The sequence below is a fragment of the Pleurodeles waltl genome, chromosome 7, assembly GCF_031143425.1.
Source record: "Pleurodeles waltl isolate 20211129_DDA chromosome 7, aPleWal1.hap1.20221129, whole genome shotgun sequence".
Taxonomy (NCBI): Eukaryota; Metazoa; Chordata; class Amphibia; order Caudata; family Salamandridae; genus Pleurodeles; species Pleurodeles waltl.
This window is the reverse complement of record NC_090446.1, coordinates 158,595,343-158,619,798: the sequence shown is the minus strand read 5'-3', so window position 1 is coordinate 158,619,798 and position 24,456 is coordinate 158,595,343. Positions and strand designations below refer to the sequence as shown.

At 46.2% G+C, this 24,456-nt stretch overlaps 1 protein-coding gene across 2 annotated transcripts in view; it reads left to right on the top strand.

Annotated features, from left to right (window-relative positions):
- The window catches only part of CSE1L (chromosome segregation 1 like), a 296,982-nt gene extending 272,869 nt beyond the window's left edge, over positions 1–24,113 (top strand). For both annotated transcript variants that reach the window (XM_069243443.1, XM_069243444.1), the window contains 2 exons: positions 4,452–4,683; positions 23,333–24,113. In XM_069243443.1, the coding sequence (XP_069099544.1) occupies positions 4,452–4,683; positions 23,333–23,422 (322 nt within the window). In that variant the 3' untranslated portion in view covers positions 23,423–24,113. The remainder of the gene's footprint in view (positions 1–4,451; positions 4,684–23,332) is intronic.
- Positions 24,114–24,456: the final 343 nt, after the last annotated feature.

Here is a 24,456-nt window from a genome sequence, read left to right as displayed (position 1 = left end):
TTCAAGCCCTGTGCTGCCCGTCACAGGCAAATGTCAGTGACTGATCCACACCTCATCTGCCTCTGGTGTCTCTAACAGGACCACGACTCCAAGACCTGCGTAGATTGTCACCCCATGCAACCAAAGCCTTGAGGGAGCGATCCTTTAAGTTTCCTGCTGCTGGTCGTGCTACACCTCATCTTTCTCTATCCTGCTTGAGAGTAAATTCCCAGGATCAGTCGTGGCGCCATCTGTCATCGCCAAAGTCATTCAGACATTCGGGTAAGTCACACAAAAAACAAAAACAAAAAGTTGACGAGGTCTGCAACTGCGCTCCGTCCGTCAGTCATTAGACGAGACCAGGGAATATCCGCATTCAAGGCCTGGCTTCATGGTTGTGTTTGGACTATCTCTGCACGCCCCCTAAGTTTCTTGGAGCTTGAGCAACACCCACCTAACTCCATGTGTTTTATGAGGCCATGCACCTTACATTCCAGCTAGCTTTTATGGGGCACCCTAGGGCCCTTCAGGGTCAGAAGGGGCCCCTACTAGTTTTCTGCCAGTGGGTTCACTCTCTGTGCCAGTTGGGCCTCTTGGATCCATGGACAGATCTAGAACGCAGTCAGTCGAGCCACCTTGACCTTCCCCGGCACAACTGTTTACGTCCCCCAGCACTGCTTCCGTTCTTATCCCCGACTCTGGCTCCAACTGAAGGCTTAACATCCAGGCCAGAGCCTGAGCCCTATTCCTATGGGCTGGAACTTGGGCAAGATTTGGAGTTGCCACTGGAGCCTTATGAATATCAGCACCTAGACCCAGTGAGGACAACTGGTGTGTGTGAGGATTTCATATGCCAGTGAACTGGACACCTAGTCAGATACTGGCTTTGCCTCTCCCACTACTGTGGCTACGGAGGAGGGAGCCTTATTTTCAGCAGTGGTCAGGAAGGGTGGCTGACGTCCTGGACCTTCATTCCACCTCTGTGGCTGTCAAGATGAACATCTTGAGGGAGGTTCTTCAGCTTTGAATCTCCCCTTCCGAACTGCTTCTCCCTTTTAATGACGCCCTCTTGGATGTCCTGCTTGGGGCCTGGTGCAAGCCCTGCACAGGGGTTCCTGTGAATAGGACAATTGCCCGCTGCCATCGCCCCACACCAAGAAACCCAACACCCCACCCAGGAGACCTTGATGGTCCAAGCCTCCACTTCCAAACTAAATCCTGGTGCATTCCAGACCACTCCACCAGACAGGAGATCCAAGAGGCTTGATACCTTAGGCAATAACACTTTTTTTTTTCCACCAGCCTGACACTGCTGTTGGTGAACAATGCATGCCTTTGAGCCAGTACTCTCATTCGCTCTGGGATTCGGTTGCACAGACGCTGCCTATGGTCTCGGAGGAGGGGCGAGCCATTCTCTATCAAGCTATTGCTGACTGGAGGGATGCAGCCAAGTTCACCATATGCTGTGGGCAACCAACTCACTGGGCAGAGATGTTTTCTTTATCAGTGGCCCTGGTTAAGAAACCCTGGCTTTTCAAGGGCTGTCCAGGCCTCGCTCATGGTCATGCCCTTTTAATGGCTCCTCCCTCTTTGGGGACATGGCAGAAGCAGCCCTTCAAGGACATCAGAGCTACGTCCAGGTTCTTGGGTCTTTTTATGACCCTTCGCAACCCCTGTCCACCTTTTAGCTTTTTATGGCCACAGAAGGGGCTTCCAGCCATGTCTCTATCTGCCCAGCCACCACAGCAAGCAAGCATCCCATACCCTGTATTGCTGGGTATGCAGTACCCACAGATGCAGTGGGACAGGGCAGTCCAACACTCCCCTGGCAGCCACATCTTCCAAACCTCTTTAGTATGTCCTATGACCTTCATGGACACCCAATGAGAGGCAAGATACGCCATCACTTGCACCACTGGAGGTCAAGTGGAGGTCGATAACATCAGACTGCTGACTTCTCTAGGTTGCATATTGTGGGGTGTAGGAGGTTGGTCGTGGAACCTTTATCACAAGGCCCTTCTCTGACATGGCTGGAATGTCTGAGCATTTGGTGATTCAACAGTTCAGCAGAAGTTCTGAGTGGAGCACAAATCGTGACTCTGGAGGTGTTGCAAGGTCTTTCAATAGTGAGGTGAGTCTTGGTTTGACCTATTTGCAGCCGCTGGGAACACTGCCAGTTTGGCACGCTAGAGTTTTTAAGGCGGCTCTTGGTCAGACGCTTTTCATCTCAAGTGGAGCTCTGACCTCCTATACGCCTTTCCGTCAATACCACTCCTGCCCAGAGTTCTCAAGAAGATCAGGAACGATTTGGCCCAAGTCCTTCTTGTTGCTCTGGACTTTGCTCAGAGAGCCTGGCATCATGAGCTATTAAGTATGTCCATCAGTCCTCTGGTCAGGTTGCCCTTTCAGAAGGATCTTCTGTGGCAAAAGCAGGGGAGGGTTCTCCACTTGAACGTTTCAACAAGCAGTGACCGTTAACAGCTTTCAATCTTACGCCTGAAGTCTTTATTGTCATCTTTGCAGCCAGGCGTTCCTCCCCAAGACTGTATAAACTTGTCGTTTGGGCACGTGTGGTATGCTGTGCAGAAAAACAGGTTGTCAACATCCCTACTCCCCCTTCTGCTCCCCTTTCTCAGGTCCTTCAGTTTATTCATTCTCTTGCCCAGCAGGGCTCTGCTTTGGGCACCTTAAAAGACTATCTTTCTGCTATTCTGGTATTCCTACGGTTGCCAGATCAGAAATTCCTTTTCAAATCCCCTATTGGTCGTAGTTTTTTTATTTATTTTTTATTTTTTAATAAAGGTCTCCAACACTTTATGCCACCTTCATCATGCCTCCGTGGGAACGAAATTTAGATATGACTTTTCTGATGTGCGCTACATTTAAGCTGCTACACAACTGTCCTGTCAGGCTCTTTACTATAAAGACTGCCTTTCTAGTGGCAATAACATCTGCCCAGATGGTAGGTGAGCTCCATGCTTTGTCATCTAAGCCACCGTAGCTCAACATCTTTCCCAGCAAACTGGTCCTCCGCACTAGAGCTTCCTCCTGAAAGTGACCACTCCCTTTCATGTATGCCAGTCCATCACCCTGCATTTTATTCTCTGCCTCATCCCTCTATGAAGAGGAGTGACTCCACTGGCTGGACCCAAAAAGAGCGTTGTTCTTTCTCAACCTCATAGAAGTTCTGGGTCAACTAAACAACTCTTCTTGGGGGTATGTTGGAACCCAGAAAGAGTGCGGTACAGAAACGGACCATCTCTTTATCCTGCTGTGTATCAAAATCTGCTACGCATTGGACAAGAAGCAACCCCTTGAGGATTTGCATGCTCATTCCACCAGAGCAACGGTTGGGACCAGTGCGTTAGCACTTAGTCCTGTTCCTGCATATTTGCCAGGCAGCAACATGGGCAGCTGTGCACACATTTACCAAGCACTACTACCTGGACAGTCCGGTCCATAGGGACGGGTACTTTGGCTGCTTGGTCCTGCAGGACTTTCTAGGGTGAAATGTTTTGCAGGCCCTTCTACTGGAAGTTATTGCTTGGGAATCTATTCTAAGGTAAGGCATCTAAGGCTTAAAGTCTCTATCAGATGAACAAGTTACTTACCTTTGGTAGCACCTTATCTGGTAGAGACTCTGTCTGCAGATTCCTTACCGGTTATCCCATCCTCCCCGCTTTGCAAACTGATTTTAGGTTCAAGGCTGTTCTCTTTTCAGTGCCCTAGTTTCACACCCCGGTGGTTAGTGCTCTTCGTGGCTCTGTGCTTTTGGCATGGAAAGACGTGAAAAGAAACTGATGTCCGCTGCTAGGGTGGCACAGATATAGGCAGCGCAGACGTCACTACTGGTGCAGCAGACAACCGCATCTAGTAGCGTGAAGGAGTACTGCTCACAAAAACATTTCTGGATCCACGCTGACGCCTGGCAATAATTCTAAGGTGAGAAATCTGTGGCTAGATAGTCTCTATTAGATAAGGCAGTACCAAAGGTAAGAAACTTGTTCAAAAAGGCATTTGCAGCTTGAATCTTCTCTAGATTCACATGATCCTCCCATGTCATCGTAAGAAGGGAAGTTAGTGCCACATCAATTAAAAAAAATCAGTGAGTGTCACTGGGGCATTGAGGGCTTACGGGCAATTTCATAGTGTGTCTTGCTTGATGCACAAAGAGAAAGACTGGATAAAAATGTGAACATTGCTACTCTAAACCAAAACGTGGCTGAAGAATGCATAGTATGTTAATTTGGAACAGCTGGAAAAATGTTGTCACATGAAAGTAACTGATTTTATCTGTTAAAATTCATGTTCATAACTAATTTTTTTTAAATGTACCTTGGTTGTTATGTTATATATTGATTTTGCATCTAGTGCCATGGGCACAGGTTTGTGAGTATGGATAACATGTTGCTGTTTTACAAACTTGTTGCAATAATGTATTTACATAGGCACAATGTCTGTTTCATTAATAGGTCTCCTCTACTACAATCTCTGGTTGGTCTTTTTGAACTTCCTGAAGATGACACTATCCCCGATGAAGAGCATTTTATTGATATTGAAGATACCCCAGGGTATCAAACTGCTTTTTCACAGCTTGCGTTTGCTGGGAAAAAAGAGCATGATCCAATTGGTCAGATGGTTAGCAATCCAAAGATCCTGTTAGCGCAATCACTTCACAAGTTATCCACAGCATACCCAGGCAGAGTAAGTTTCCTTAACTATTTTACCTTGGTTTTGTTATCTTTTTGTGAAGAATACAAATATTTGACATTTTTTGCTTTTGTGCCATATTTTTTTTTTGTTTTCTTAAAAACAAAGCAAGGTATGCTATGCTACTGTACATATAATTCCTAGTCCTTTGTGTAATTATTGGCACTAGTTCCGTAATCTTTTCAGCTACTGGAAACATTACTTTGTTTAGAAATATTTTATTGTGTGATTTAACATCTCTCACCTCTTTAATGTTTTGTTCTGCATGCTAAGTGAATCTGCAATTTTTTGTTTGTTTTGTTTTTGGTTGAACACCCTAGGACAAAATGTGTAGACTTGTATTTTCCTGTTTGTGCAAGTTGCTCTCACTGACTTTCATGTACAAATTTCATGGAACTTCTACGCCACCCAATGAGCTGTTATGATTAGCTTGATGTAATTCCATTTGTCTGCATATGAGAAATTAAAAACTAAGGTGTATAGATGTCTGAGGGTACCACCAAGTTTGCTGTATTAACTATTTTGAGTTCCCAAATCCTTTTGCTGTAGCTTTGGCAGCCATTTCCTAGTTCTATGATATTCCCTTTGGAAAGTATTGGAAATACTGTTTTTAAAGCCCATGACCCATCTGTTCTTTGGCAAGAGTTGCCAAGAATGGCAGCAGAACGATCTTGGATTGTGGGTAGGAGTACTAAGCACAGGTTGTCACTCCTTGGCATTACCCCCCATGCCCTCTGCTCAGATAGGTGGACATGGCCATTGGCTGTGCACTGTGGTTTCCCAAAAATGAGGATTTTTGCCACAGGCCATGCTTTGTGCTCAGAGCATGCATGGTGCCATGCTCTCAGGCTTTGCCAATGGGAAGTAGGCACAAGGTGTGACCAAAAAGCATGCCTTGGGGCAAGTGGGTAATGAGCACATCACAATAGTAAAGGCCCTCTACCCATATGTCTGAGAAGCAGACTGTGCATGGTGGGTACTAGACCAAAAGTACTGTCACTTAGAAAGGCTGTTTAATTTAAATGTCAATGCTATATGAATTTTTGATTTACCCCAGAATACTTATGTTTCTGATAGAAACTTCTAACCGCAGATTGTCCACCTTAGGGTGTTCCCCAGGCATCAGACTGGACCTAGAAATTCTGAGCAGTTCATCTTCACACTCTCTGTGCTGACCTCATCTGCTCCGTATGTGACATGCTCTGTACCTTCAAGGCGGCACCCCGGCATGCAGGCATAAGTTCATTTTTTTCCACGCCGACAGCGAGGAATCAGAGAGCTCCCTCTCACTTTTTGACCATGTTTCTTCATCTCTTTGTCAACTTTGAGCATTTGCTTTTAGTGTACTAGAGATACGTCCACTAAAAAAACCCTACAGGTTTTAAGCTTTGTGGAGAATGTCAGATGTGTGTCTAGCCACTATTTGGTCTGTCCCTGGTGCCTCGGGTCAGGTCACAACTTCAAGGCCTATGCCAGATTGCAGGCTGCTTCAGGGGGTCGTTACCCACTGTCAAACTATCGCAAACCTTGTGCATTCACTGGGATTCATCACGATCAACATGCCGAAGTTACACCTGACTCTTCATATGCTTCCTTTACACAGTTGGACTCCTCTCTCTTCACCCACCCATAACTGACAGTAGCGACCAACTCATTGCTTGTGGTTTGGGGCAGCCACCTGGGAGATGTGGTGATTAGAGGGCTTTGGTTTCCGGTGGAGGCTCAGCTCCACATCAGTCTTCTGGAGCTGAGGGAGTTTCATGGACAATGCTACAACCATGTAGTATTGTAAAAAGCGGGGCATGGCGGGGTCATGTACTCTGTGCCAGGAGGCCCTGCACCTCTGCAGCTGGCTGGAGCAACAATATATTTTCCTGGCCATATAGCATCTGGTGGGATCTCTGAATGCCGACATGAACAAACTCAGCTGTGGATTATGAAAGGTGTCTACTGCAAGGTTTCTTCTGAAAATGTGGAGGACCCTGCCCGATCTAGTGCCCACCACCGAGAACACCCAACGCCAGCTCGTTAGAGTTGTAGTTTCCAAAGAAGCTCTGACTCAGAGACTTGTCCACCTTAGAATGGAATTGGGGATTCCTGTAAGCCTTTGGGCTGATAGCACTGATGCCCTAAGTTTTCAAGATCAGGACCACCTGGGCCCCAGATATCCTAATTGCTCTGGATGGGGAAAGGAGAGTCTGGTATCCCAAACTCCTGATCATGGGCATATGTCCCTAATCAGGCTATCTTTTGAAGGGAGGATCTTCTGTCGCAACAGCAGAGCAGGGTTCTACACCTGTACACGCTCAACCTTCATGTGTAGAAATTGAGCAGCAACAGTTAAATGCATTTGATCTGCGTCCCAAAATCTGTGATGCTATTTTGGCAGCCAGGCGTCCCTGAGCAAAGGCTGCATACGCCTGCTATTGGGACAAATTAGTGCTTGGTGCTCCTCCAGTCATGTTGACCCACTTCAACTCCCTTGTTGGAGGTTTTACTGCTTGTGTTATCTTAAGCCCAGGAAAGCCTTGCCATGGTCACCATTAAAGGTAACTTTTCCACTATCTTGGCGTGTGTGTGTTTTCTGCCGAAGGTGGTCACTTCCTCTCACTTAGACCAGAACCCTCTTGCTGCCTTTTTTTTTTTGCGCCCAATCTCATCCTTCTAAGGAGGAGGAAGTACTCAACCATTGGGTCACAAATCGAGCTCTTTCTGCATCGATTGAACTAAAGAATATTGGGTGGATGATCAGCTAGTCATTGGGCTCACTGGTGCGAAAAAAGGCAAGGTGGTGCAGAAACAACTCATCTCAGTGCATTTTATTCTGCATCAAGATCTGCTACTCACTAGATAAGAAGCAGCCTCCTGAGGGCTTGTGTGCTCATTCCACCAGGGCAAAGACTGCTACTACTGCACTAGCACACTGAGAGCCTGTCCTGGACATCTGAACAGCATCTGTGTGGCTATCCCTCCACATGTTCATGAAGCACTACTGCTTGGACAGTCAGACAGTCCAGTCAGCCAAGATGGTCATTTTGCCCATTTTTTCCTCCAGAACGTCTTGGTCTAATTCTGTTCGCAGACCCACCTCCGGGAAGGTATTGCTTGGGTATGCTTTCTAAATTGAGAAATCTGCAGTTGGAAGTCTGAAGAACAGATTATTTACCTTCAGTTGTCGTAGTTTAGACTCTTGCTCTGGGCAAGACTGCTGGTTTAAAGATGACCGTACTTTTGTTTGTAGGCGACTACGCCTTTCCTACAAGTCGCAACTGTTGTCCCAACCTTACCGGCTCACTAGCAGCACCTCACCAGAAACACAATAGTAAAAGGTGATTTGTGGCAGCCTTTACGCGTGGACTTGAGAATAAGACATCTCAGGGAGTGTCGTGGTTAAACGGAGATTACCCCTTTCTCACAGATATATCATGTCTCATACAAACACAGGCAATGACAAAGATGCAGTAAAGTTTCAATAGTTTTTATTTAACATAACTGCAATTTGCAATAAGTTGCATGGGCTGCAATGATTAGGATAATGAATAATGCAAGAAACAGAATTGTGAAGACGCGAGTCTTTATTACAAAGACCCCTACCATCTTGCAAAGCATATAAAAAACATACAAGATGTAATATGCCCTAATACCCTAATGTGAAAGGCCTAACCTCCTACCTAAAGGAGAGCTGGGTTTGCTAAACCTAATCTGCCAATGCCATGTCCATGAGAGGAGCCCCCAACCCTTGTTACCTTGGAATGAGGTCTCTATTGCAGACTCCGCAGGGACACAAAGACTGGGTCAGTGTCAAGACAACGTGCAGCATCGATATCAGCGATGGTGGCAATGCCCTCTGGTTGGAATCCCTTTGATTATCTGTCTAAAGTGCGATATATTTATACCGATCTACAAGGACCCCTGACAGGTGTGTTCCCAAACAATAGATAATAGACCTGCTTAGGACGGCAATTAATGTAAACAATTCCTCCAAAGTTTAGAGAGGGAAAATCCCTAAGTGTGAACATAGACTGTTTGTCTTTGTTGCTTGATCTTGACGCCTTAGCGCGGTGACACTGATAATGCAACTCATAACAAGTGGCCTAACTATAAACAAGGCAGCCATATTAGAAGAATTAAATAGGCTAAGACCGAGCAAGCTAAGTAGGTTAAAAGTCACTAGGTGACGGGGCACGAGTCTGCACGCCAAAGGCTAAGCTAACTCCTGTTATCCCATTAAAGACGAACTAGGATTCACTACACAGTAACTCTTTTTCTGTTAGAGACTTTAACTGCAGATACCTCACCAATCCTCCCCACTCTGCAACATGGCTTCCCACCCTAACATCCAGCTAGATTCTGCACAATAGTCCAACACTCATTCTAAGGTTGCAGCCCATTTTTGGGCAGAAATAGTCACAAAACAGTCAGCAGGCCGACGTGGTGCCTACATAAGTACCTCAAGCGTCTCCTTCAATGCAGAGCTCATCAGCGCCACTTACTAGTAGGAAGCGGTACTGGTAAAGATTTTGTGGATCCAGTTTGACTCCTACAGTATGTTCAAAAGGTGAGGATTCGGCAGTTAAAAAGCATTGCCAAAAGTAAGCAGTTTGTTCTTAAATCAGGGCTTCATTTCTACCCAAAGTTGTCACACTTTTTCAGGTCGGTCAAGCTATCAGCCTTCTGGGATTCTTTGCTCTGCCTCATCCCACTAAGGAGGAAAAGAGTCTCCATTGTTTGGATCGTAAAGGAGCATTGACATTTCAAATTGATAATTCCAAGGAACATTGATTGGACGATCAGTTCTTTGTATAGTTTTCAGGAGCAAAGAAGGGCAGAGCAAAACTGATAATCTCCCAACAGATTGTTCTCCGCATAAGTTTGCAAAAAACTGGTGCGAAAGTAACCCCAGAAGGCTTTCGGGCTCATTCCACCAGGGACAATGCTGCTAGCACAATAAGTCCCTGTTCTAGACATCTGTCACGCAGTTACATGGGCTTTGGCCAGCACGGACATGAAGCAGTGCTGCCTTGACAGTCCTGTCTGTCGAAAGGGACATTTTGCCAGTGTGAGGAAATGGGGTATATTATAAGGTGCGATTGTGCACACCATGTAATAGACTCACCAACCCCTTTAAGTCCAGTAAATTGTGTCTGTGAACCCCTTAGCTCAACCCTGGGTGGCTGTGGCACTGAGCAGCAAAGACTTATTCAGAGGAAAAAGTCTTAAGCACTAAGGCGCACCAAAAAAAATGAAGAAGAAATTGACACGACACTCAAGTCTTTAAAACTAGACTCTTTTTATAGGAATTTAGACACTAGCATGAAAAAGATCCCCTGTAGGGTCCTGGAAATATAGATTGCATAAGCAATAACTCAACCGTGAACAAGCCTTGGAAAAGTCAACAAATTTAACACAAACGTTTTCAAAGGAAATCTAGGTAAGTGCCATTGCAGTCAGTTAGAAGTACTTGGGGTGACCAGCTCTGGCAGGGAGCTAGTCGACGGGGGCAGCAAGGTTCTCAAGAGCAGCTAGCTTCGCAGGAGAAGCAGTTCCAGACATTTTATCCTTCTTGCAATGGATTGCCATGTAATGGTCCTGATGCAAGGGATGAACAATTCTGAAGATGCTCTACAGAAGTAGGGAAGCGACTCAATCAACAAATTTCTTATTCCATAAAGATGGTGAGCGGGGTGACGTCCCACGAAGTTCTCTCCAGTCTGGCAGAAGTCCAGTCGCCACTGGACTACCAGTCGCCCATTGCCTCATTCACAGGCCAATCCTTCTGGGTCAATAACTCGCTTTGTGGCAGTCTCAGCAACTCTTTGACAGCATTGCCAGGCGCAGGGACATTGGATGCAACTCTGTGTGTTGGGTCTTGGTGCTTCACTGGGGAGGTAATTACCAACTGGAACCAGCAGGCTTTCTCAGCTTTTGTGTCCCTGTGCTCCAGTAGGAGGCCAGTCAGCTGGCCCTTGGAGTCGCTTGGCTTTGGAAACTGCTTCTCCTGAGTAGGACACAGCAGGCACAATCCATCTCTTTGTTAGGCGCAGTCTGTCAGTGTAGCCTCTCTTTGCTAGTCCCTCCGTGCAGCAGGGCAGTCATTCTTTGGTCCTTCTTCCAAGTTGGGAGAGATCTGAGGTCTGAGTGCCCCTGTGTGCTTGGAAAGTGCCCTCCTTGCACAATGCGGTTGGTAGCCAGTGGGCTATCGGGTTCCCTCCCAGCTGGTGACCACTTCCTGTAGTGTGGGGTATCTGGCTATCCCAGGATGCACCATTCTGCCCACTCCCAGGATGATGAGACCCACCCTCTTGGTGTCCAGACCTCCCTATCCCATCCCCAGGGTGTGGCTACCTCAGAGCTGCATGTCCCTGGGGAAACTGGTTTGGCAACTAGTCTCCCCCTCTCTGCCTCCCATGCACCCTATCTACCTCATCAGTGGGGCAGCGCTCCCCCCTGGTGTTCACATCTGCCCTTCAAAGGCGACTTCGTCTTAGAAGCCTGCCTTTTGAGGCTAACATCTATGTGGCTTCCTGAACGAGGGAGGTGACATCCCTGGCCGCAATTCCTCATTGTTCTTCTTCCTGAGAGTCCTTGGCATATCTCTGCAGAAGGGGGAAAAGCTGTCTTGTGGAGCAGGCTCCCCCTGTGGCCGGGGTACCCCTCTAACCTACATACCCTGGGTACCATTTGCTAGGGACTTGGAGGTAAGGTAGATGTCTCGCACACAGACACACACACACCCTCACCCTCATCCCCCCTCTCTCCCCTCTTTTCTTTCTCTCTTCCCTTTTCCCTCTCTTCTCTCTTTTCTTTCTCTCTTCTCTTTTCTTTCTCTTCTTTCTCTTCTCCACCCTTTCTCTGTACCTTTGTTTTCACAATTGGCACACAGTTAGGTCCCTTGTAAAAGTTACCAAGGGCCCTGTGGCCAGGGAAGGTCCCCAAGGGCTGCAGCACATATTATGCCAGCCTGGTGATCCCCTCACCAAGCATATGCACACTGCCTTTACAGCTTGTGTGCTGGTGGGGAGAAAAAGGCAAAGACGACATGAAACCCCTCTCAGGTTACCATTGCCACAAACCACTGCCTGTGGCATAGGTAAGTCCCCACTCTAGCAGGCCTTACAACCCTAAGGAAGGGTGCACTATACCACAGGTGAGGGCATAGCTGCATGAGCATTATGCCTCTACAGTGTCCAAGTCAATTCTTGGACACTGTAAATGAAGTGTACCCATATTGAGTGTATGGTCTGGGAGTTTGTCATTACAAACTCCACAGCTCCATAATGTGAATACTGGGAACTTTGGTATCAAGCTTCTTAGCACAATAAACCCTCACTGATGCAGGTGTGGGAGAGGGCATCTTAGAGATGCCCCCTGTTAACCAAAACTGCTAGTGCCAGACTGGCCAGTCTGCCACTTTCAGACAAGTTTCTGACCACATGGGGCGGCAGCCTTTGTGCTCTCTGTCCAGAAACAAAGCCTGTCCTGGGTGGAGGTGCTTCACAACTCCCCCCTGCAGGAACTGTAACACCTGGTGGTGAGGCTCAAGCTTCGGGTTACAGTGCCCTAGGGCACTCAAGCTAGTGGTGTTGCCCACCCCCAGACAAAGCCCCACTTTTGTCGGCAAGTCCGGCGGGATAATTAGGGAAAACAGGGTGGAGTGACCACCCCAGCTAGGAACACCCCTAAGGTGTCTAGAGCTGAGGTGACCACCTCCCTGCAGAATACTCCATCTTCGTTTGGAGGACCGGGACCAATAGAATTAGGTTTGTGTGTTCTTCCCCCCCCCCCCCCCCCCCCCCCCAAACACCAAAAGAGGGTGTACATAAGAGTGTAGCCACCCTTCAGGGACAGTAGCCATTGGCTACTGACCCCTGAAATCCTCCGAAATCTAGGGTTTAAGGGCCTCCCTGAACCCAGATCACCAAATTCCTGGTGACCTGACCAGAAAGTAGGACTGCTAATCTGAACCCCCAGCAGAAAAGGAAGACACAAACTGACTTGGCCTGTCTCCTGCTTCAAAGAACATGCAACAAGAAAGTGACGCATCCTGTGGGACCAGCGACCTCTGCCAAGCTCCAGAGGACTGCCCTGCACCCCCAAAGGACCTAGACCTCCTGTGGGCAGCTGCCCTGTCCAAGAATAAACTACATCCAAGGGACTGCAGAGCCTCCCCGGATCCATGAGTCCTGACCACCCTGCAACCAACGCTGGGGACCAATTGGCCCAACCAGCTAGAGAGAGACCCCAGGCGATTGGGAGCAAGTTCCCACCCAGGGTTGACCTCTCCACGATGACGCCTGCAGAGGGAATCCCGAGGACTCCCGCCACTGCCCATGCAACCCCTCTTCACCCCCACCCCCCCTGCCCCAGCGAAAGCTCCGGACGAAGATATCCGACACCTAAAAGACCACTGCACCCGCATTCCCCAGCCCTTGAAGAGCCCTCCTCCCTGTCCAGCCTGTGGTTTGCCCAAGTCGACCCCCTGGACCTCGCCTGCAGCATCTGAGTGACCCCCCAGGATCCCCTCATAGACCAGCATTGGAAACCCGATGCCTTGCTTGCACCCTGCACCCGGCCGCCTCAGTGCCACTGAGGGTGTGCTTGGTGCCTACTTGTGGCACCACCAGTGCTCCCTTAAACCCCTGAAGTCTGCCCTCTGGAGTCGCGGGTACTTACCTGCAGGCAGGCCTGGTTCAGAGTGCCCCTAGTCTTCATAGGAGCCCATGTTAAATTTGCCTCAACTTTGACCTCTGCACCCGGCCGGCCTCGTGTTGATGGTGGTGGGTGTTTTATGGTTAACTTGAACCCCAACTTGTGGACTTCCTAACCCACTGGAACTGTAAGTCGAGTACTTACCTCTAAATCATACTAACTTTTCTTCACCCCAGGAGCTGTTCCTGAAAATTGCACTGTCAGCGTTTATATCAGATAATTTCCAATATTTCAAACTTTATAACTTATCGATTTCAAACAGAGTACTATTGATATGTGTGAAATATGAATCTATTGAAGTACTTACCTGCAACTTGAATCGTGTGGTTCTAGAAATAAATTAAGAAAATATATTTTTGCTATTGGTCTGGAGTTGAGTCATTGAGTGTGCTTCTTCTATTGTCTGTGTGTACAACAAATGATTTGAACTACCCTCTGATAAGTCTACATGCTCGACCACTCTACCACAAAAGAGAGCATAATATTATCTGGTTTAACCTCCGTTAAGCCTCTGGGGAACCCTTGGAGACTCTGCACACTATATCTCGTTTTGATATAGTACATACAGAGCCAGCTTCCTACATTAGCCATTTCCAAATAGGTATAACCAATTTAACATGCACTTTTAGGGTCACTGGCACTGAGGTCTAGTTAGCAGGCCTCAATGCACCATCATAGAAAAACCAGCAACATCAGTCCAAAAACTTGGTGGGACCATACAAAAAGACATTCCCTTTCAGGCATCTTCTGTATCGAAGTTCTGCTATGCTTTAGTGAAGAAAGATCTTCTGTAGGACATCCATGCCCACTGATCTAGGCCCGTGCTTTCTCCACAGCCATATCCAGGGGCATTCTGCATGTCAACATCTGCTAGATAGCAACATGCATACATTCTTACATACATTTGGCAGCCACTACTGTCTTTCAGCCCAGAAGTGCAGTGACATATACTTTGCCAGGCTAGTTTTGAGTGACTTCCTTTATTGACACTGTTCAGTCCCACATACTAGAGAGGAGTTGATGAGGGACCCATTCTTAAGGTGAGGTGTCTACAGGAAGAAATACCTATGGGTTACTTACCTTTGGTAACTCTATGTAAAACTGTGTAACTCTAGGCCTGTCATCACCCCCAGAAGACACCGCCACCACCATGTAGTCCTTCCACTCGGGGTCCCCATTGGACACCTACCCCCAATATGCCTATCCCAGAGGATTGCAATCTTTCAGTGGCTAGCTTACATCCAATTTGAATGCCTCCACCTCTTACGCAACATTCCCAGTTGCTTGAAAACACAAAACTGTCCTTCCTTTACTGAAGAAACCTTCTGTTGATCTTTTGATGCTCGCCAACTACAGACCCATCTGTATGCTATCATTCCAGGCTATGTTCTTAGAGAAAATCATACTTGCAGGGGTACTAGATACTGGACAAAACTGGCTGTTTATTTACCCACATTCTCTGAAAGTTTTGGCGATGTGTCCCATGTGGAAACAGTCAACTGCTCTGCATTTTTGAGGAAGAACTGGCTTTCGATCCGTGGACAAGACTACAAGCCTTCCTTCACTGCCTGTCGCACCTCAGACCCCATCTCCTTGAGATTAACGGCAGCAGCCGCTGACTGTAACACTTAGAAAAGGTAGAAATGAGATCTGAACGAACGAAGGAGTTAAGTGTACAAGAGTTTGTATATGATGTAACAGTGGCACATAATTGAAATGGTGATAAAGTTTCAGTTTGTGTAAAGTTATTGGTCTGGGATTAAGGAGATCACTGGTCGGTTTGTTATGGTTGTGAAGTGTTGTACTTTAGGACATCCTCTTAATAGATCATAGCATACAAATACTTTCTATACCGCGTTGGTAAACTTTGTTATCCTTGTATGTGGATATTAGCTTATATTAATCATAGAGAAACATTGTGATGTTGTTCTCTATGTAGTGTGGTATTGTCCGTGAAAGTGTATAGGAGGGTTGGAGGGCCTAAGGTGAAGGTTGTACCTTAATGTGGGAATTTCATTTTCCTGTACTCACCTCTGAATCCCAGAGCAACCTCAACTCTCATTTAACTTTAGTTGTTCAAGGAATTTGCTGGCCCTCTTTCACCCGCATTGTTACAGGTGAAGAAGGCCTAGGTCAGCTGCCAGCTGTGCCAATGCCCTGTTTGTAATTGTGAACTGGGTACCACTGTTACCTGCCCCATGGTGTTTGCCATAAAAGGATACCATCCAAGGAGGGAGAGGCAACTTGACTTGCACACATCCCCACACATTTTTCAGGATTGTGGGCAAGGTTGCTTAGGCTTTTGAAGGAGGCTGACAGCTTGCCTATTTTTTATTTTTTTATTTTATTATGATTATAAATCCGCACTTTTGAACAGGATGCTGAAGTAGCTGTCAACTGCAGGTAATCGACGGGTGGGCATGGGCAGGTGACCCCCACCATGTGCAGTTTCCAGTCTTCATTTAGCACCAAGAGATGGGTGATTCATTGCCTTATGCCCCCCCACTTCTGCTCGTGGAGAGTGGGATTGTATAATTTTGCCACTCACCTTGCTCAAGGGAAGGGGTTCTCTCTAATTTTCTGGAGAAATCAGTCATTTACAGATGAATCCACTACTGGTGCTTTTTCACTGGACATTTACACTCTTGCTTCTGTCTACAAATTGTGGGCAAAAGGATGTCGTACAGAGACACCAAGTGACAGCCACAAGTTTATGAATTTTAAACCATTTGACAAACTTTGGCATGTGTGCTGTTTTTTTTATTTTTAAACAGTTTACTAAATGCTTATAAGGGGGCGAAGTCAATAAAGGGCCAAAAAAAGGCCTCCGACTTTACTACTGAGGTGCAGGCACACACGTAATGTATATGGTTATGATACAAAATCTGGAAATTACTGGTTTGCCAGTTACGTTGAGCAGTGGAACTATAACTGCTCCTATTTACTACTTATGACATTACATGTCAAGAATTGAGATCACAAATGAAGGGCTGATTTCTGCAGCTGAAGTCCTTTTTTTATTAAATGAAAGCTGTGCAGTACAACAAATTTAGAGTATGCCTTTTTCACCCTTACAGATTTACTGCCCAAGCATTCCTAACTTGAGTTTCTATCAGCAAAGATCTACCCTCGGTGCTTTAATGATCCTAAACCCAATGTTTACATGTAGTACGTCAGATCCCTGATGCTACGAGGTATTTCCTTAACTTGCGATAGAGGCTGCTGGAATGGTTTTATCCCCCATGATTACTTATGTTATTAGCTTCCTAAGGTGCTTTATAACTCCATTTTGCATTCTAAGTTGCCTGGAACACTTTGTTCTCTCGTAGGGGATTTCCATGTATAGTCATAAGCACTGAATAGTTCCGCGCGCCTGCGGGGACCCCGGAGCACTGATGTGAAGTATATTCTTAAGTGCAAATACCAGCCCTTTGAAAAAGGTCTGTCAAAAAACACTTAAGAATAACAATGTGCAGCCTATGTGAACAGCTACACAGGCCAAATTGTTAAAAGAAAACAGTTGTAGTGTAAATTCACGTTTAAACATCTATTTATTCTATAAATGTAATAACAAATACATTCTCATATTCTATTTACACCTCATGAGAATAAAACAATGCAGGGCAGTGTAGCCCATAGGCTGCCATTATACAGAATGTAAATAGAGCTGTGCCTTTAAGAAAGTAAAGTCTTCCTGTTTCCCATCATGCACAGCAAAAGGCAGCTGCCTCAGTTCTTTTTTCCGGCTCCTTTCTGACAGGACCCTGAAGCATTGAGCTCTACCTCACAAAGCCTTTTGGTGACAAATTCATTAAAAATCTTTTGAATTTCAATTTCACTCGAGTGATCATTTCCTACTCTTTTCTGTTAAATTCTGACAGAATTTTGAGATTTTTCTAGTTCAGAAATGCCTTCACTTTTTGACAAATGCCCTTCTTGTGGCAGAAAAAAGGCTAAAACAGATCCACATCGGGTCTGTATAATTTGCCTTCCATCCAGCCACAAACCGGAGTCGTGTGACATCTGTAAAACTTTCTCCAGAAGAACTCTTCGTGATAGGGAGAAAATCCGACTTCAGGCGAAAGAGGACAGGAGAAAAAGTGGTCATTCTACCACAGTGCGAGGAGAAGGTCAGTCTTCTACCAGGGCTCACCCTGTTTCCTCTATAACTCCGAAAAGACCTGCTCAAAAACGACAGGTCTCCGACGACGTCTATGTCGAGACAGGGAACGGCGCCAACATGCTCGCCGTCGAGGAGTGGTTCACCGGCGAGGCGTGGACACTCGCCGTCGAGATCTGGGTCGCCGTCGACACGGCGAGGACGATCGACGTCGAGGGAGAGTGCTCGCCGTCACCACAGCGACGTCGAGGGTCGTCGTCGAGAGGTTCTCAACGGCGAGAGGAATCGACGTCGAGAGGCACTCGCCGTCACCGCACTTCGACGTCGGAGTGTGTCGACGTCGAGGTGACAATCAGAGGCCTAGAAGGGTTTATACCACGTCAGAATCCTCGGCCTCACTCATCCTGCTTCCAGCGTCTCCACAACTCTCTCCTCGACAGTCGCTGTTGCCGCAGACACCGGTAACACCTACGGCTCCTCTTCCGGCTCCTCCTTCAGGGTCTGTTTTGAGGACTCCAACGCGATCTGTAAGACATTCTGGACATTCCTCTAGACGTTCATCTTCCTCTCGGCACCATCGTCATGAATCACGGCAGAGATCTCAGCATTCACATCACAGACCTTCTTCGTCTACACAGGACTACTCTCCAACCCTATCGGACTCACCGTCCCCGAGAGTGTCCCCCATAGATGATGTGAATACATTCCAGGAGGTCTTAGTACGAGGGGGACCAAACTGAATATCCCGCTGGCGGTTCCTGCCCAATCGACGTCAGTAATCTTCGAAACCTTACATCACAGGTCATCTTCCAGACCTTTGCTTCCACTGGTTCCAGGTCTTATTGAACCGGCAATGGATATTTTTCTTACACCGGCCGCAACGAAGTCTGCTCCTTCCAGACTTATTAAGAAATATCGTCCACCAGAACAAGATCCTCTATTCTTGAGGTCGGACCCAGTACTGGATTCGGTGGTCATAGTAGCAGCAAAGAAATTGCATTCGACATCACCGTCTTCCTCTTCACCTCCAGATAAAGAGAGCAGAAAGATCGATGCTGCAGGACGAAAAGTATGTTCTACTGCAGCCATCACGATGAAAGCAGCCAGCGCTACTGCTTTATTAGGGAGATACGATCGGGCCCTCTGGGACTCTATACTGCAGTTTGCGGAACATCTTCCTAAGGACAAAAGGGAAGACTTCCTGGAGGTCGTGGGCGAGGGAGCCATGGTTTCTAACCAAGTAATAAGTGCTGCAGCTGATTCTTCGGTACTATCCGCACATAACTATGCTCACGGAATAGCGCTCAGAAGACATGCATGGTTGAGACTTACATCTCTCAAACCAGAAGCACAGCAGAGAATACAAAATTTACCTTTCTCAGGCTCCACTTTGTTCGGTTCTCATGCCGATGATGAGATGGCCAGAATGAAGTCCGAGCAAGATACCCTGAAAGCGGTAGGCATGGAACGACCGAAAGAACAACAAAAGGTATTCCGCCCATATCAGCGAAGACTTTTCACCCACCGGTATCAGTCACCACACTGGATGTCTTCACGCCCCCAGCAACAGCAGCAGCATCAAAGGGGCTTCTCCACACAATGAAGGTCGACAAGGGGTCGTTCAACACCTCAAACTCAGACAACTCGACAGGCTCCAGCGTCTAAGCCCTGAATCTTCGCTTCCCCCTCCTCCGTTATCCACTCCGGTAGGGGGAAGTATCTCAAATCATCTGGACGAGTGGCTACACATCACATCAGACGCCTGGTCATTGAATATTGTGAGACATGGTTACGCTCTCAGATTCACCAGTCCTCCACCATCTGTTCCACCCAAAACAGCCAGCCACCACCTCGAAGCTCTTCAGTTAGAAGTCACTATTCTATTACAAAAAAGAGCCATAGAACCCGTCCCGATCCGCCAGCAAGGGAAGGGGATTTATTCGAGGTATTTCCTTGTACCGAAAAAAGACCAGCAAGAGTTTCGTCCCATTTTAGATCTAAGGACAGCAAACAAGTGGATTTGCAAAGAGAAATTCAGGATGCTATCCTTGCACCGAATTTACCCACATCTTCGTCAGGGCGACTGGCTCTGTGCAATAGACCTTTGCGACGCTTACTTTCATATTCCGGTGACCAAGAAACATCGAATTCCTAAGGTTCACCGTCGGAAAACGTCATTACCAATTTGTGGTTCTACCCTTCGGCCTCAAATCAGCGCCGAGAACGTTTTCCAAATGCATGGCGGTGGTAGCCGCCCACTTGAGGAAACACCGAATATTTGTCTACCCCTATCTAGACGATTGGCTCATAAAGGCCTCCAGTTATCTAGAGGCGCAACAACATTTCAAATGGACTCTACAGTTGTTGCAGAAGCTCGGTCTTCAAGTCAATCTCCTGAAATCCACAGCAACGCCTGTTCAGAGGTTGCATTACTTAGGGGCCATTATAGATACCAATCTAGGAAAGGTGTTTCCTTCGGAGGAACAACGATTATCGATTCTCCAAAAGTGCAAACAACTGCAGGAAACTCCTCAGACCACTGCAAGAGTAATAGCTTCTCTACTGGGCTCGATGGCGTCTTGTATCCATCTCGTTTCCAATGCTCGCCTCCATATGAGACCATTATAGGAAAACCTGGAGGATCAGTGGTGTCAACTGATGGACGATTGGGAGAACAAAGTCCTCCTTTCTCCCCACGCCCTACAGTCCCTCAAGTGGTGGTGTTTACCCAGCAATCTCTTGGTGGGGATTCCGTTCCAACAACAGCCTCCAGCTCAAACCATCGTAACAGATGCATCACTGCTCGGATGGGGGGCGCACATGGAACATCTTCGAGTCCAAGGCAAGTGGTCACGGAGAGAGAGTCTCTATCATATCAACCTGCTGGAACTTCGCGCAGTCCACCTTGCGCTCAAAGCCTTCCTTCCCTCTCTGAGAGCGGAAACTCTCCTTCTCCAGACGGACAACGTGGCCACTATTTACTACGTGAACAAACAAGGAGGCACCAGGTCCAGGATTTTATCCAGAGAGGCTCAGACAATCTGGCATTGGCTTCTAGCCAGGAACCTGTCGCTAGTGGCAACTCACCTGCCTGGCATCCAGAATGTTCAAGCGGATGCCCTCAGTCGCGTAATGGACGAGAACCACGAATGGGTGCTACACGACGACGTCGTTCGTTCCATTTTCGCTCTATGGGGTACCCCCTCTATAGACCTATTTGCAACCCCAGAAAACAAAAAATGCCAAAACTTCGCCTCCAGATATTACCATCCAGGGACACTGGGGAATGCCCTGTGGATAAGCTGGTCAGGAGCATTTCTTTACGCCTTTCCACCGCTTCCCCTGATTCCGGCGGTCCTCCAGAAGTTATCCAATGCTCAGTCCAAAATGATCCTTATTGCTCCGGAATGGCCACGCCAATGGTGGTTCCCAGACCTTCTTCACCGGTCACTCAAACCACACATCAGGCTGCCTTATCGTCCGGACCTGCTCACGAAGTTCAGAGGGCAGATATCTCATCCCAACCTCTCATCGTTGAGTTTGGCAGCATGGCTCCTGAGCTAGTGCAATATGGACACTTGAACCTACCTCAGGACTGTATGGAAATTCTGAAAGAAGCAAAGCGCTCTTCCACAAGATTGGCTTATGCAAGCAAGTGGAAAAGATTCTGTGTGGTGTTTAGATAACAACATTGACCCGGTTTCCTGTGGAGAGGAATCTATCCTGCCATACTTGCTAAGTTTGGCAAAATCGGGCTTACAACTGTCATCAATAAAGGTTCACTTGGCGGCTGTAACGGCATACAGAAAGAGCCCTTCATAAACTTCCTTTTTTCGGATTCCAATTATTAATGACTTCCTGGAAGGTTTAAAAAAGGTTTTTCCTCCCATTAGAAAGCCGCCTCCTCCATGGGAACTGAATGTTGTCCTATCACGTCTGATGCTGCCTCCATTCGAGCCAATACATAAGGCATCGCTTCAACATCTCACATGGAAAGCTGCTTTTCTGGTGGCAATCACTTCAGCACGTAGGGTTAGCGAAATCCAGGCCCTTTGCGCTCAAGAACCCTACACGGTTTTTCATTCTGCGAAAGTGGTAATGAGAACTCATCCAAAAATTTTACCAAAAGTCGTCTCCGACTTTCATGTGAACCAAACAATTTCATTACCAACTTTCTTTCAAAATCCAACTACTCCTGCTGAGAGAACTCTGCACTCTCTGAATGTAAAGAGGGTTTTGAAATTTTACTTGGACAGGACAAAAAGCTTACGTAAATCACAACAGCTCTTTATTAACTATGGCCCAGTTAGAACAGGGTTGGGCACGTCTAAGCAATCTTTATCCAGGTGGATTGTTTCATGTATAATGTTATGTTATCAGTTAGCGAACAAATCCCTTGGGGGTAGGCCAAAAGCCCACTCTACTAGAGGGAAGGCAGCTACTGCAGCCTTGATGAGAAATGTCCCTTTGGCAGAAATATGCAAGGCTGCCACTTGGAAGTCGGTCCATACCTTTACTAAGCATTACTGCCTTGATACAGACGCTAGGGCAGATGCGCGGGTTGGACAGGCCTTGCTTAAGAATTTATTTGCATGATTCATGTTTTTTGTCAGTATTCTTCTGTCTACTCCACCGCGGTTATGGGGATGGGCTTGCTACTCTAGTCAGTGCTTATGACTATACATGGAAATCCCCTACGAGAGAAGGAATGGTTTCTTACCTGTAACTCCAGTTCTCTCGTAGGGGTATTTCCATGATAGTCATAAGCAACCCTCCCTCCTCCCCGGTGGAGTTGACCTAGAACAAGTTGCCATGAATATTATCGATGTTGGTACTCCAACAAATGTTTTGTTCCTTCATGTCAGGTTACAAGCCTCCTAAAAGAACTGAGGCAGCTGACTTTTGCTGTGCATGATGGGAAACAGGAAGACTTTACTTTCTTAAAGGCACAGCTCTATTTACATTCTGTATAATGGCAGCCTATGGGCTACACTGTCCTGCATTGTTTTATTCTCATGAGAGGTGTAAATAGAATGAGAATGTATTTGTTATTACATTTATAGAATAAATAGATGTTTAAACGTGAATTTACACTACAATTGTTTTCTTTTAACAATTTGGCCTGTGTAGCTGTTCACATAGGCTGCACATTGTTATTCTTAAGTGTTTTTTGACAGACCTTTTTCAAAGGGCTGGTATTTGCACTTAAGAATATACTTCACAACAGTGCTCCGGGGTCCCCGCAGGCGCGCAGAACTATTCAGTGCTTATGACTATCATGGAAATACCCCTACGAGAGAACTGGAGTTACAGGTAAGAACCCATTCCTTCCTCACTATCAAATTTTGTGCCAAGATGCTTCTGTTTTTCTTAAGTTTGAAACGTTCTACTGACTTTCTGGCAGGCCCATTCATTTTGTCATTCCAAGCATTCGAATAGTGGAGTTAAAATCGCCTCCTTAAGTTTCTTTGTTGGGACACCCATTCTCCACTCCTTTTAAACCTTTTTTCTGTGTCATCAAGCTTTAGTTTGTTCTTGTGCTGACGTTCAGTCCGATGGTAGAAGATCTTCGAAGAAAGCTGTTGTACTTTTATTGATTCAGGTATACCTGTAATGGATTGGGGAGGCAAGCTTGATGCTTTTGTTTGAATAATTTACAGTGCTTAGTCTCTCAATTTAACAGCATGCGGATTTTAAATTTAAATGGTGTTTGTGATAGATTAAACTGTTGCTGGCTAAAATGTGGTTACGTTATTTAATGCATTGTGCCCGATTCACCAGCCCCCTTCAATTTTCTTTCTGTTTTTATTCAAGGTTCCGTCAATGTTAAGTACTAACCTGAATGCAGAGGCACTGCAATATCTGCAAGGTTATCTTCAAGCAGCAAGTGTCACGTTGGTCTAGGAGCACTGCACTCTGAAGTGAAAAGGATAAAATCTTAATCTGTTTGCGTTTAAAAACGTTTGCCTTCCTCTTCTTGGCAGAACTCTGGAAAAAGTTTCTACTGAATCCATCCTGTAGCATACAGTTATAGGCTGTTGGAGGAAGAATTGTAAAATATAGAATGAGCTGTGTGGCATGGGTGCTCCCGTTTTTCGCAAGGGAGCGAGACTCTCAATTAACTTATTGGAAGGGTTCCATGGAGTTCTGCACCTGCAGTGTTGAGTAACATGTTGAAATTATGTAAAGCATTGACTCATTTCCTTAATCTCTTCTGCTCTTTTTTTCCCCTTTTTATGCAAATTGTGAATAAATAAGAAGCACTTGTTTAAATTACACAAGGTCAACGTATTTCTTGAACCACTGGTAAATTGAGTTATATAGTACAAACCTATGTATGTGTGATCTCATTTCACAAGCCATTTTTATTTGTGTGAACTATTTCTCACAAGAGGATGACAGTCGATGCAGATACAACCCTTATTTGTTATCCATGTTGCAATCAATCATTTTGAAGTACCATGTAACCGATGTTCCAAAATTGTTGTCTCGTTAATTTGTTTTCTCTGTCTTGTATTGTATTGTAAGAACTTTTCCAATTTGTGTAATTGTTTTTTCATTTGCAATTGAAACAAAGCGGGACATGTTTTTCAAACTTGTAGTGTTTCATTTATTTCTGCATATACATATTTTTTTCCAGACTAACTTTTACCAATAATCCAGGGCATACCTGTATGATTACGTGGCTGTTGTGTGGTATAAACATAGTTTATACCCTATTTCTTCTTAAAGAACCCCAATGCTATTGCTACGCAGAGTTTGAAGTATATTAAAACATGGATCCAAATGGAAAGGTGATTATATTGTGTTATGAAATACTTACATGAATTTGCACAGGGGGAAATCCCCTCGTAATCGGTTTGATGCTCACCTGTTGTTAGACTGCTACCTAACTAGATATAATGATAATAGTCCCAAATTATAGCAAAACATTGCTT